The sequence below is a fragment of the Camelina sativa genome, chromosome 6 (assembly GCF_030686135.1).
Source record: "Camelina sativa cultivar CO46 ecotype springtype chromosome 6, ASM3068613v1".
In the NCBI taxonomy this organism is placed as follows: Eukaryota; Viridiplantae; Streptophyta; class Magnoliopsida; order Brassicales; family Brassicaceae; genus Camelina; species Camelina sativa.
In genome coordinates this window covers 7,543,800-7,556,351 of record NC_141885.1, presented here as the reverse complement: position 1 = coordinate 7,556,351, position 12,552 = coordinate 7,543,800, and the positions used below count along the sequence as shown (strand labels likewise).

The window sequence follows — 12,552 nt, the reverse complement described above, 5'->3', positions numbered from 1 at the left end:
ACAACGCTTATACCCATTTTGTCCCGAACAGGCTAAAAAAGAGAAAACATTGATTTGAAGTAGTAAACAGCTTTCTTACTGTTTCTAGGGTCAAAATATGTAACAATCCAATGCATTTGACTAATTTTAAGAGTTTGAGTTTAATTTGGAGTGTTTAGACAACACTTAAACCTGTTTTATCCCAAAACAGGCTGAAACTGAGAAAACATGTTAAAACCAAGAAAACATTGATTCGAAGCAGTAAACAGCTTTTTTACTATTTCTACGGTCGTAATGTGTGGCAATCCAATACCTTCGACTAATTATAAGAGTTTGGGTTCGATTTGGAGTGTTTAGACAAGACTTATAACCATTTTGTGCCAAAACAGGCTCAAAACGAGAAGACAGGCTAAAACCAATAAAACATTGATTCGATGCAGTAAACAGCTTTGTTACTGTTTCTACGGTCAGAATGTGTGACAATCCAATGCCTTTGAATAATTGTAAGAGTTTGGTATGAATTTGGAGTGCTTAGACATCACTTAAACCCATTTTGTCCCAAAACAAGCTAAAACCGAAAAAACAGGTTAAAACCGAGATCACATTGATTCAAAGCAGTAAACATCTTTGTTACTGTTTCTAGGGTCAAAATATGTAACAATCCAATGCATTTGACTAATTATAAGAGTTTGGGTTGAATTTGGAGTGTTTAGACAAGACTTATACCCATTCTTCCCAAAACAGGCATAAATCGAGAAAACAGACTAAAACCGAGAAAACATGAATTCCAAGCAGTAAACAGCTTTTTTTTGTTTCTAGTTGCAAAATGTGTGACAATCCAATGCATTTGACTAATGCTAAGAGTTCGGGTTTATTTGGAATGTTTAGACAACATTTATACCCATTTTGTCCTGAAACATGCTAAAACCAAGAAAACATTGATTCAAAGCAGTAAACAGCTTTGTTACTGTTTCTAGGGTCAGAATGTGTGACAATCCAATGATTTTAACTAATTATAGGAGTTTGGGTTGAATTTGGAGTGTTTAAACAAAACTTATACCCATTTTCTCCCTAAACAAGTTAAAACCGAAAAAACATTGATTCGAAGCAGTATACAGCTTTGTTACTGCTTCTACGGTCAGATTGTGTGACAATCCAATGCCTTTGAATAATTGTAAGAGTTTGGGATGAATTTGGAGTGTTTAGACATCACTTTAACCCGTTTTATCCCAAAACAGGATTAAAACGAGAAAACAGGCTAAAACCGAGATAACATTGATACAAAGCAGTAAACAGCTTTGTTACTGTTTCTAGGATCAATATGTAACAAATCAATACATTTGACTAATTATAAGAGCTATGGTTGAATTTGGAGTGTTTAGACAAGACTTATACCCATATTTCCCAAAACAAGCTTAAAACGAGAAAACAGACTAAAACCGAGAAAACATGAATTTGAGGCAGTAAATAGCTTTGTTTGTGTTTCTAGTGTCATAATGTGTGACAGTCCAATGCATTTGACTAATGGTAAGAGTTTGGGATGATTTGGAGTGTTTAGACAACCTTTATACCCATTTTGTCCCGAAACATGCTAAAACCGAGAAAACATTGATTTGAAGCAGTAACCAGCTTTGTTACTGTTTCTACGGTCAGAATGTGTGACAATCCAATGCATTTGACTAATTATAGAAGTTTGGGTTGAATTTGGAGTGTTTAGACAAAACTTATACCCATTTTGTCCCGAAACAAAATAAAACCGAGAAAACAATGATTCGAAGCAGTAAACAACTTTGTTACTTTTTCTAGGGTCAAAATATGTAACTATCTAATGCATCTGACTATTTATAAGAGTTTGGGTTGAATTTGGATTTTTGGACAAGACTTATACCCATTTTGTCCAGAAAGAGGCTAAAACCGAGAAAACATTGATTCGAAGCAGTAAACAGCTTTGTTACTGTTTCTAGGGTCAGAATGTGTGACAATCCAATGCTTTGAACTAATTATAGGAGTTTGGGTTGAATTTGGAGTCCTTAAACAAAACTTATACCCATTTTGTCCCAAAACAAGCTAAAACCGAAAAAACATTGATTCGAAGCAGTAACAGCTTTGTTACTGTTACTAGGATTGAAATATGTAACTATCTAATGCATTTGACTATATATAAGAGTTTGGGTTGAATTTTGATTTTTAGACAAGACTTATACCCATTTTGTCCAGGAACAGGCTAAACCTAGAAAACATTGATTCGAAGTAGTAAACAGCTTTGTTACTGTTTCCAGGATCATAATGTGTTACAATCCAATGCATTTGACTAATTGTAAGAGTTTGGGATGAATTTAGAGTGTTTAGACAACACTTAAACCTGTTTTATCGCAAAACATGCTGAAACTAAGAAAACAGGTTAAAACCGAGAAAACATTGATTCAGTAAACAGCTTTGTCACTGTTTCTTGGGTCAAAATAAGTAACAATCCAATGCATATGACTAATTATAAGAGTTTGGGTTGAATTAGGAGTGTTTAGACAAGACTTATACCCATATTGTCCCAAAACATGTTAAAACCAAAAAAACATTTATTCGCAGTAGTAAACAGCTTTGTTACTGTTTCTAGGTTCATAATGTGTTGCAATACAATGTACTTGACTAATTGCAAGAGTTTGGGATGAAGTTTGAGTGTTTAGACAACACTTAAACCTGTTTTATCCCAAAACAGGCATAAATCGAGAAAACAGGCTAAAACCGAGAAAACATTGATTCGAAGCAGTAAATAGCTTTGTTACTGTTTCTAGGGTCAAAATATGTAACTATCTAATGCATTTGACTATTTCTAAGAGTTTGGGTTGTATTTGGAGTGTTTAGACAAGACTTATACCCATTTTGTCCAGAAACAGGCTAAAACCAAGAAAACAATTATTCGAAGCAGTAAACAGCTTTGTTACTGTTTCTTGGGTCAAAATAAGTAACAATCTAATGCATTTGACTAATAATAAGAGTTTGGGTTTAATTTGGAGTGTTTAGACAAGACTTATAACCATTTTGTCCCAAAAGAGGCTTAAAATGAGAAAACAAGCTAAAACCGAGAAAACATTGATTCGAAGCAGTAAACAAATTTGTTACTGTTTCTATGGTCAAAATATTTAACAATACAATGCATTTGACTAATTATAAGAGTTCGGGTTGAATTTGGAGTTTTTAGACAAGACTTATACCCATTTTGTCCCAAAACAGGCTTAAAACGAGAAAACAGGCTAAAACCGGGAAAACAAATTCGAAGCAGTAAACAACTTTGTTTATGTTTCTAGGGTCAAAATTTGTGACAATCCAATGCATTTCACTACTTGTAAGAGTTCAGGTTGAATTTGGAGTGTTTAGACAACACTTATACCCATTTTGTCCCGAAATAGGCTAATACCGAGAAAACATTAATTCTTTGCAGAAAACAGTTTTGTTAATGTTTCTAGGGTCAAAATATGTTACTATCCAATGCATTTGACTAATTATAAGAGTTCGGCTTGAATTTGGAGTGTTTGGTCAAGACTTATACCCATTTTGTCCAGAAACAGGCTAAAACCGAGAAAACAATTATTCGAAGCAGTAAACAGCTTTGTTACAGTTTCTAGGGTCAAAATATGGAACAATTCAATTTATTTGACTAATTATAAGAGTTTGGGTTGAATTTGGAGTGTTTAGACAAGACTTATACCCATTTTGTCCAGAAACAAGCTAAAACCGAGAAAACATTGATTTGAAGCAGTAAACAGCTTTGTTACTAATTCTAGGATCATAATTTGTGATAATCCAATGCATTTGACTAATTTTAAGAGTTTGGGATGAATTTGGAGTGTTTAGACAACACTTAAACCTGTTTTATCCCAAAACAGGCTTAAACCGAGAAAACAGGCTAAAATCGAGAAAACATTGATTCAGTAAACAGCTTTGTTACTGTTTCTTGGGTCAAAATAAGTAACAATCTAATGCATTTGACTAATAATAAGAGTTTGGGTTGAATTTGGAGTGTTTAGACAAGACTTATAACCATTTTGTCCCAAAAGAGGCTTAAAACGAGAAAACAGGCTAAAACCGAGAAAACATTGATTCGAAGCAGTAAACAAATTTGTTACTGTTTCTATGGTCAAAATATTTAACAATACAATGCATTTGACTAATTAGAAAAGTTCGGGTTGAATGTGGAGTTTTTAGACAAGACTTATACCCATTTTGTCCCAAAACAGGCTTAAAACGAGAAAACAGGCTAATACCGAGAAAACATTAATTTGTAGCAGAAAACAGTTTTGTTAATGTTTCTAGGGTTAAAATATGTTACTATCCAATGCATTTGACTAATTGTAAGAGTTCGGGTTGAATTTGGAGTGTTTGGTCAAGACTTATACCCATTTTGTCCTAACACAGGCTAAAAACGAGAAAACATGCAAAAAACGACATCTTGAAGCTTTGTCTTTCACTTACACACATATTATCTTCATCCCTTTCATATTTTCTATTGTTATCAACAAAATCACCCTCAAATTCTTGTTTGGAATGAGTTGAAGCTTTGTCTTTCACTTCCACACAAAGTCAAACCATATCTATTTTCGAAATTGTCTACAATTCGCAACATACACTGGAGGTGTATCTTGTGGTCATTTCTGCATAATCTTCTTAGGAATCATGTAGCTCAATTCAACATCAGAACATCTCCTATCCAAAGCATAATCTTCATAAACCATCTCAATGAAATCCTCCAAACGCGTGTTACCATCAGCTGATAACATTCGAGATGATCTCTTGCTATCATTAGCAAACAACTATCTTCCTCTTCAAACATCCATTTTCAACATACAGGAATTATCTTCTCCATCTACAAAGAGTAGTTGATTAAGAAAATGAGTTCGAACAGGGGTTTGAAGAGAAGATGATTAGAAGACGAATTCGAACAGAAATCTTGAATTGAGACGAGTGGAAGAAGATATAGAAGGAACGAAAACAAGAGGAGGTAACGATGGACTAATTTTGATGAATACGATGAAAGGGTCGAAACCTAAATTGGACGGCTTAGATTCCTTGATCTAAGATATTGGGCGATAAATCTGCGACAAAACCAACGATAAATCTGTATAAACAAATCTGCCACCAATATTTTCTGAATATAAATTTGCGATAACTAGAAATAAGTTTGTAACCAAAAATCTGCAGATAAAGGTTCTTAACAAGTCTCTATGATTAAGTCTACCACCACTAAAAAGTTAGTTTAGTCAGAATTATGTCTGCGACCGATTATATCAAACAAATCCGCTGTCACTAAAATTAAGTCTATGACAAAAATAAGTCTAGTGTAACATTGAATAAAAATGTGATTATTACGAGCCAATCTAGCAATTATCTTTACTCAATACAACTATGTAGCCACTTGCACACTTATTATAAGTCTATAGTTACGGTAAATAAATTTGTAGCTACTTAACATAAAAAGTTTGTACATTAAGTCTGTGGTTAGAAAATAAATCTATAGGACAAAATAAGTCCAGAAGAACAAATCTGTCCAACAAAGAAAATTTGTGTATCGTCATAAAAGTCTATAAGATATGTATGTGGTTGGTAGACAAAAAGTATGCTACAGTCTATAGTCAATACATCAGCCACAACGTAACAACAAATTTGTGGCGAAAACAAATATGTCACAGATTGTAGAATAAATATGTTGCATAAAAATGTGTAAAACAAATTTGTAAATTAAAATCAAATCTGCAAAAAAAAAAAAAACTATGCAATAAAATCTGTCACAGATTTGTTTTACACATTTATCTGAAATTTCGCGAAATTCAATTTTTTTTCGTTTTGCCTTGATGGCACTAAAATTTTAATGGCATTTTTGTTATAATTTTTTTACAACATAGCATATAAAAAGTATTGCAGAGATTAAAAAACAAAAATATTTTTTTTTGTCAACAAAAAATTAGCTCAGAAGAGCCAATAGGATGGAAAAATGTTTACAAACAAGACATTATGCGGAGAAGTACGCGCTTGGCTTGCCAAATTTTCCGCATTTACGTTTGCATTTCTAAAAACAAAAGATAAAGAGAAAGAATAAAATTCCTCCCTGTCACTCTTGATGTCGTCGAGGTATGTCGAAAATGCATGAGGAGAAGACACCAACTTCAGCAAGTCTGAACAGTCCGTGTAGAAAGCCACTTCACGAAAACCATGTCCGATCATACAGCGCATAACCCACAGGAAAGCTTCGACTTCAGCATGCAAGGGAGAAAGACTCCGTCGGAAATTCTTAGCCCCCATGGTTGGCGTCGGATCCTGAAGTTGGGTACAAATCCATCCTACGCCTGCCAATGAGTCACCCGCCTTCCAAGAGCCATCAATAAAACAACGGTAGCCTGAATAACTAGCAGAAAGAGGACTTGCAGACGTCCTCAGCCTTAGGTTAGAGTCGGGTTGAGTGGTATTGAGATCCTCATCCGCACCTTCCTCCTGGGCCTGCTGCCAAGTTGTCGCCTCGCCTTCCGCCACCCGAATAATCTCCTCAGGCTGCTCAACTTCATTCTCGAAAACTCTTGCGTTCCTTTCTTTCCATATGTACCACACAATCCAAGGAAAGGCCGAAACATTAGAACCCGGATTCTTAGGACCCAAAAATGATCCAAATTTGAATACACTGACCCCATCGGAAAGGAATTTGCTCCCACCGGTACCTGACATAAAGCCTAACCCTTACGAGCCGGTGGGCAAAGAAAAAGAGTGTGGTTCACTGTTTCCTCATCAGCACCACACCGTACACATCCCAAATCACAAGGCAGCCACGCTTGTGCAAGTTTGTCGGAACCGAAAGGCATCCGGACATTACCTGCCACATAAAATGTTATAATTTTGGTAGACATTGAACCTTCCAAACGCTAGATAGGAGATGAGTAATTTCCGCCCCGCAACCACGAGAAGCATAAGGTTGAACCAAGCACGAGAAGCATTGCATTTGGTCTAAATTGAAGCATGTTGTGATTTGATGTCATTTCCTACTTATAAGAACCTAATACTGACTTTTAATTATCAATTTGTGCATTGCTTTAAACTCATGGATACCATACAAATATTTGGATCATCTTTCCCCTTTTTACCACTCTTGTTGGTCCACGTAGCTGATTCTATCATTAAGATCAGTTTCCATTACCCTTAACTTATCCTTCTTTTAAGCCATGTTTATTCTTGTGTGTAAGGCCTTTTTGGGATTGAGCTTGGTAGAAAGTGTTAGGTTTTAGCTGACAAGAGTAAAGCCTTGTGTAGTTCTAGTTTGCAATCTTCAAACTAGATAGGACTAGGTGGTTTAATTTTTGGGTTTGATACTTGGTTGAAAAAAAAATGAAAAGAAAAAAAAAGATAAAGAAAGAAAGAAAAGGTTGGAGTCTTTAGGAGTGGAATGTGTTTAAATAAATTTAAGCTCTAGTGAAAGAATGGGAAGTATGAAATTGTTAAAGATGGTTCTGATCAAAGAAAAAGAAAGAAAGAAAAGAAGAGTCTAGCAAAAAGCTTTTATGTCTTAAGGAATAAAGAGAAAAGGGAACCATAACAAATAAGAAAGAAGCCCCATTCCACTAGTTAATTCAAATAAGATACCTCTCCTAAGACTTAAAAACAAAAGAGAAAAGGGTATTTGAGAAGAGATGAACACAAAGGGTAGAACTAGGACAATTTAAGATTAGAATCATAGGATAAACACTTTGAGTACCTTTGGGTAGACAAGGTTTTGTTCTTGTATGTGTCTAAGTGTTCTTACCTTTAGCCTTCTTCTAAAGCTCAATCCATTTTTATGAGAGAACCTTGATATTGATAAGCCCCACTCTAAAGAGAGATCATCATTTTCTCTAAAACCTTTATTATCAAGCCAAGTGAGTTTAATGCATTGCATAAGTTGATTCATGTTCTTGTTTAATGAATGTTAAAGGAAATGGTTTATTTGAACGTATGTAGATGTCTAAGGCTTAAATCAGTAAAGTTTGTGATAGGCTTGTCTAAAATCTTTAAGTACAACTCATTCAACTTTCATCATAGTACTAGTAACTTGGACATTGATTCTAGCTAGTTTATTAGCAAGCTTTAGGAGCTGAGATCCCACTTTGAAACCTCACTCATCTACTTATGTCTTGTTTATTTGCTTGAGGGCAAGCAAAGACTAAGTTTGGGGGTGTTGATGTTCATATATTTCACCTTTTTTTACCCTAGTATATTCACATCTTCTGCATGATTTACCATCCAGTTTGGCCATTATTGAGTAGCTTTACGACTGTTTATGCATTAGAGTAGATTTGCATTGCATTTGCATAGTTTCTTGCATAAACATGTGATTTTGGATCCTAAGGAGCATGGAAGGATGCTGAGAAGGATTTGAGCTATCAAGTGAAGAAGATCAAGGAGTTAGAGCAGAAGGAACCAAGTCCGGAAGTCCACTCGACCACCACACTCGACCAGACATTCGACCGAGTGCGGAGAGGGACTCGACCGGATGGAAGAAGCAGAAGAAGAGGTCACTCGACCAAGCACTCGACCGAGCACCTGGTCGAGTAGACCGAGCCGCCTTCCTATTTTGTCTTCTAGCCATTTTAGGACTTCACCTCTCTCCTATATAAAGTCCTTGTACCTCATGGCCGCAAAGAGAGCACCTTTTTAGAGAAATAATATCTAGACCTAGTATTTACCCTTTTGGGAATTATCTACTTTTTGCCTTTCTCTTGCTTAGATCATTAGCCACTTTTGTATTATCTCAAAAAATCTTTGATACTTGTTGGTTCCATAATTTTCTAAGTACTGAGAATTTGAGTTTGATTTCTTCTTCAATATTTTAGATCTCTATCTTATCTATCTAATCATGCAAGTTTCATTGATTTTTAGGTTTATGATTTTGTTCATCATGTTTAGTGATTGTGAGTAGTGTGTAGAGATCTTAAAGATGGATTAGGCTGGGCAAAGGTTATGGGTGTTTAGATTGATCAAGCTTTATTGTTATACATCTCTTCTAGATTAGATATGCTCTATGCTATCTTTATACTGAGAAGGTAAGGATAGATCTTAAGCTTCTTAACTTCACACCAATGTTTAAGTTTCTAGATAAAGCTAATACTAGAGATTATCATGAAGCATGCTAAGAGATTAGATGCTTAAAGTGATTTTTGACATTGATGATCTGGTTGTTTCATGCCTGCTTTTATATGTAATAGCTAGTGAGAGCTAGGTCTAAGAGTATCTAACTTGATTGTTATTGTCATGAGAATGGATTAACAAGTATTGGAAGATCATTGTCTAGAGATTTTTCATTATTGATTAAGGTTTGTTGATTAATCTAGATAACCATAGTTTGAGACCAGCCCATGAATCCATCCTTAGGACCTTTCTTTGTTTATTGATTTCCTTGTTTAAGTATTGTTATTCGCTTGCTGTTTGATTCACTTTCGTTTTGCTCTGTTTTGATTGTTGTTTTGCCTCTGTTCTTCATCCGTAAGTTCACTCGACATCCCACTCGATCGAGCATCCGATCGAGTGCTTGATCGAGCATCATCTTGTGTTCTTGTTTATGTTCTGCATTTACTTGTTTCACTACTTGTTTCATTTCTTGTTCCACTCCTGTTGCATACATTTCGTTTCTGTTTGATCCTGTTTCTTTACTTGTCTTGCACTAGTTTAATTCATGTTCTTGTGTAGCCTCAAGCAATCAGGATATGAATACTTATCTAAGTCACTCCTGTTGCTTTGTTTTCACTGTTTACTTTGCATTTAGTATCCTGTCTTAGTAGCTTTACATTCTGCATTTTATCATCATCATTAGGGTTTTAGTTCAAAACATTCATCACATTTGGCTTGACTTAGATAAGTATTCATATCCTGATTGCTTGCATCACACTCATTATGGATTGACATCCTTTATGCTACAACAACATAAGGGTAATTGAAACACCTTGCATCCACCTGTTCATCATCCATCATCTCTATCATCATTCATTCATCACCACCATACAACAAAAAAGAACATGTTTTACAAAGAGCGAGCTGAAACAATACTCCTCCACCCATACGAAGGAGAGTATGACCGAATTGGTTCCATTGGATTGGAATTCTTATAATACCTACCTTTAATAACTCTGGCAAAAAGAGAGTCTGGAGCCTCAATTAGCCACCATAATTAGTTGGCCAACAATGCCGAATTAAAATCGTCCACATTCCAAAACCCTAACCCGCCCAACTCTTTACTACAACACAATCTCTACCAGGCTAACCAATGCATACCCCCCGACCGATGACTGGAACGCCACCAAAATTTTGCCACTGCACTGGTAAGTTTGGATGTGATCGTTTTGGTAACCGAAAACAGGACATCACAAACGTCAGGACCGCAGTTGCAACTGACTTAATCATCACCTATTTTCCCCCTTTCGACAGCAGTCTTGCTGACCAACCATTTGTCCGACCCTGCAGCCTATCCCGAACAAATGAAAACACCTTCATCTTAGACCCACCCAAGCTCTCAGGTAAACCTAGATATGACCCCATTCCGCCCAAATTTGTTATCCTAAGAACTCCTTGGAGTTCCATTTTTTTATCCACATCAACCGTATGACCAAACTGAACAGTGGATTTGTCAAAATTGATTTGCTGTCCCGAGGCAGCCTCATACTGTCATAATAAATCCAAAATAACCCCACATTGTTCCTTATCCGCCTTGCAGAAAAAGACTATCATCCGCAAACAACAGATTCGTGATTGGCGGAGATTTATTTGCAACATTAATCCCTGTAATGAGCTTGTCTTGCTTCGCTTTTTGGATCTTTGCGATCAAAAATTTTGTACACAAGATAAACAAATAAGGAGATAAAGGATCCCATAGACGTAATCCCCTCTCTTGGACTATAAATCCATTAGGTTGACCATTCAGAAGAACTTTGTATTCAACCGAGCTAACACAAAACATAATCCACCCGATCCATTTTTCCCCAAATCCCATTTTCCGTAGTAAATTTTCAACAAAAACCCACTCCACCCTATTATATGCCTTGCTCATATCCGTTTTGATTGCCATAAACTTCCCTTTACAAAACGGATTAGTCTGTAAGCCATGAAACATCTCTTGAGCAATCAGTATATTGTCTGAAATCACCCAGCTAAGAACAAAAGCTGATTGGGTCTCCGAAATAAGCCTCGGTAAAACCATCTTAAGTTGTTGGCACAAAAATTTGGAAATAATCTTGTAGCCAACATTACATAAACTAATCGGACGTAATTCTGCCATCTGGGTAGGCTTTGCTACCTTAGGGATAAGATAAATGTGAGTCCTATTTAAACACACATCAAAAACACCTTCGTCAAAAAAACGATTAACCAAAGCCACAAGATACCCTTTAACAACCCCACATGCCTTTTGGAAAAACAAAGCTGTCATTTCGTCCGGGCCAGGAGCTTTATCCAGATGCATCATAAATAAAGTCTGTCTTACCTCAGCCTCCGTAGCTGGGGCTGTTAACCGCACATTTACCTCATTCGTAATGACAGTGTGGACCTCACATAAGACCTCACCAAAATTTTCCGGATTAATTGAAGAAAACAGATCCGCAAAATATGACACTGCTGTATTGCATATATCAACATCCTCCGTAGACCAAGCCCCATTCTTGTCAAAAAGACCCGTAATCCGATTACGTGCCCGTCTCTGCTTTGTTTGAGCATGAAAATACTAATAATTTTTATCCTCCACCTGCATCCATCTATTCCGACTCTTCTGATACCAGTAAACCTCTTCATCCCGATAAGCCTCCCGTCATCGGCCATTAAGATCCGAGATTACCGACAAAGGAGTTGCATCATCCGTTTGAGCAACGTCCAACTGGTGTTTTAAATCCTCAATCTTGTCTCGACCAAAAGGAACATGTGCTTTACGCCACCGAGAAATAGCCCGCCTACAACTCACAATTCGCTCCACAAAACTAAATTGACCCTGAGGATGTTCACCACCCCATCCCACCGAGATCGCCTCCATCAGCCCCTCCTTCCCAACCCAACGACGATCGAACGTTAAACACATTTGTCCCCGTGACCATTTTGCACTAATGTTTACCACAAGAGGCTTATGATCAGGAGCGATCATAGGCGAATATTCTGTAACCGTATCAGGAAACAAATCATGCCAATCCTCATTACCTAATGCTCTATCCAACCGACATTGAATTGGTTTATTATCCCGCCAACCCCCCCCCCAAGAAAAACTGTCTCCAAGATAGGGAAATTCCAAAAAACCACAATCTTGAATTATCCCATTAAAAGAAAGGAATGAAGACGCAAGGCGCAGCTTTCCCCCTCGCTTCTCATGATTCCCTGTTAATTCATTAAAATCTCCAACCACAAACCATGGAGAGGACCTAGTGACCCCCATCCTTACTAAACGTCCCAAAACAAATCACGATGATTGGGAACCGGATCGCCACAAAAAATGTTAAGTGGATTAAACGTCCTTTGTAAACCGCTTCAATATCAATTAATCAGTTCGACTCATATAAAATTGAAACTTGAAAAGCATCCTTACTATAAAAC

At 36.5% G+C, this 12,552-nt stretch overlaps 1 protein-coding gene across 1 annotated transcript; it reads right to left on the bottom strand.

The window, feature by feature from the left end:
* Positions 1-4,619: 4,619 nt before the first annotated feature.
* On the bottom strand, positions 4,620-6,687 carry LOC147942390 (uncharacterized). Its single transcript, XM_087456040.1, has 2 exons — positions 5,975-6,687; positions 4,620-4,767 (listed from the first exon to the last, which is right to left on the bottom strand). Exons 1-2 carry the CDS (start codon positions 6,685-6,687, stop codon positions 4,620-4,622), a joined length of 861 nt encoding a protein of 286 aa, XP_087312166.1.
* Positions 6,688-12,552: the final 5,865 nt, after the last annotated feature.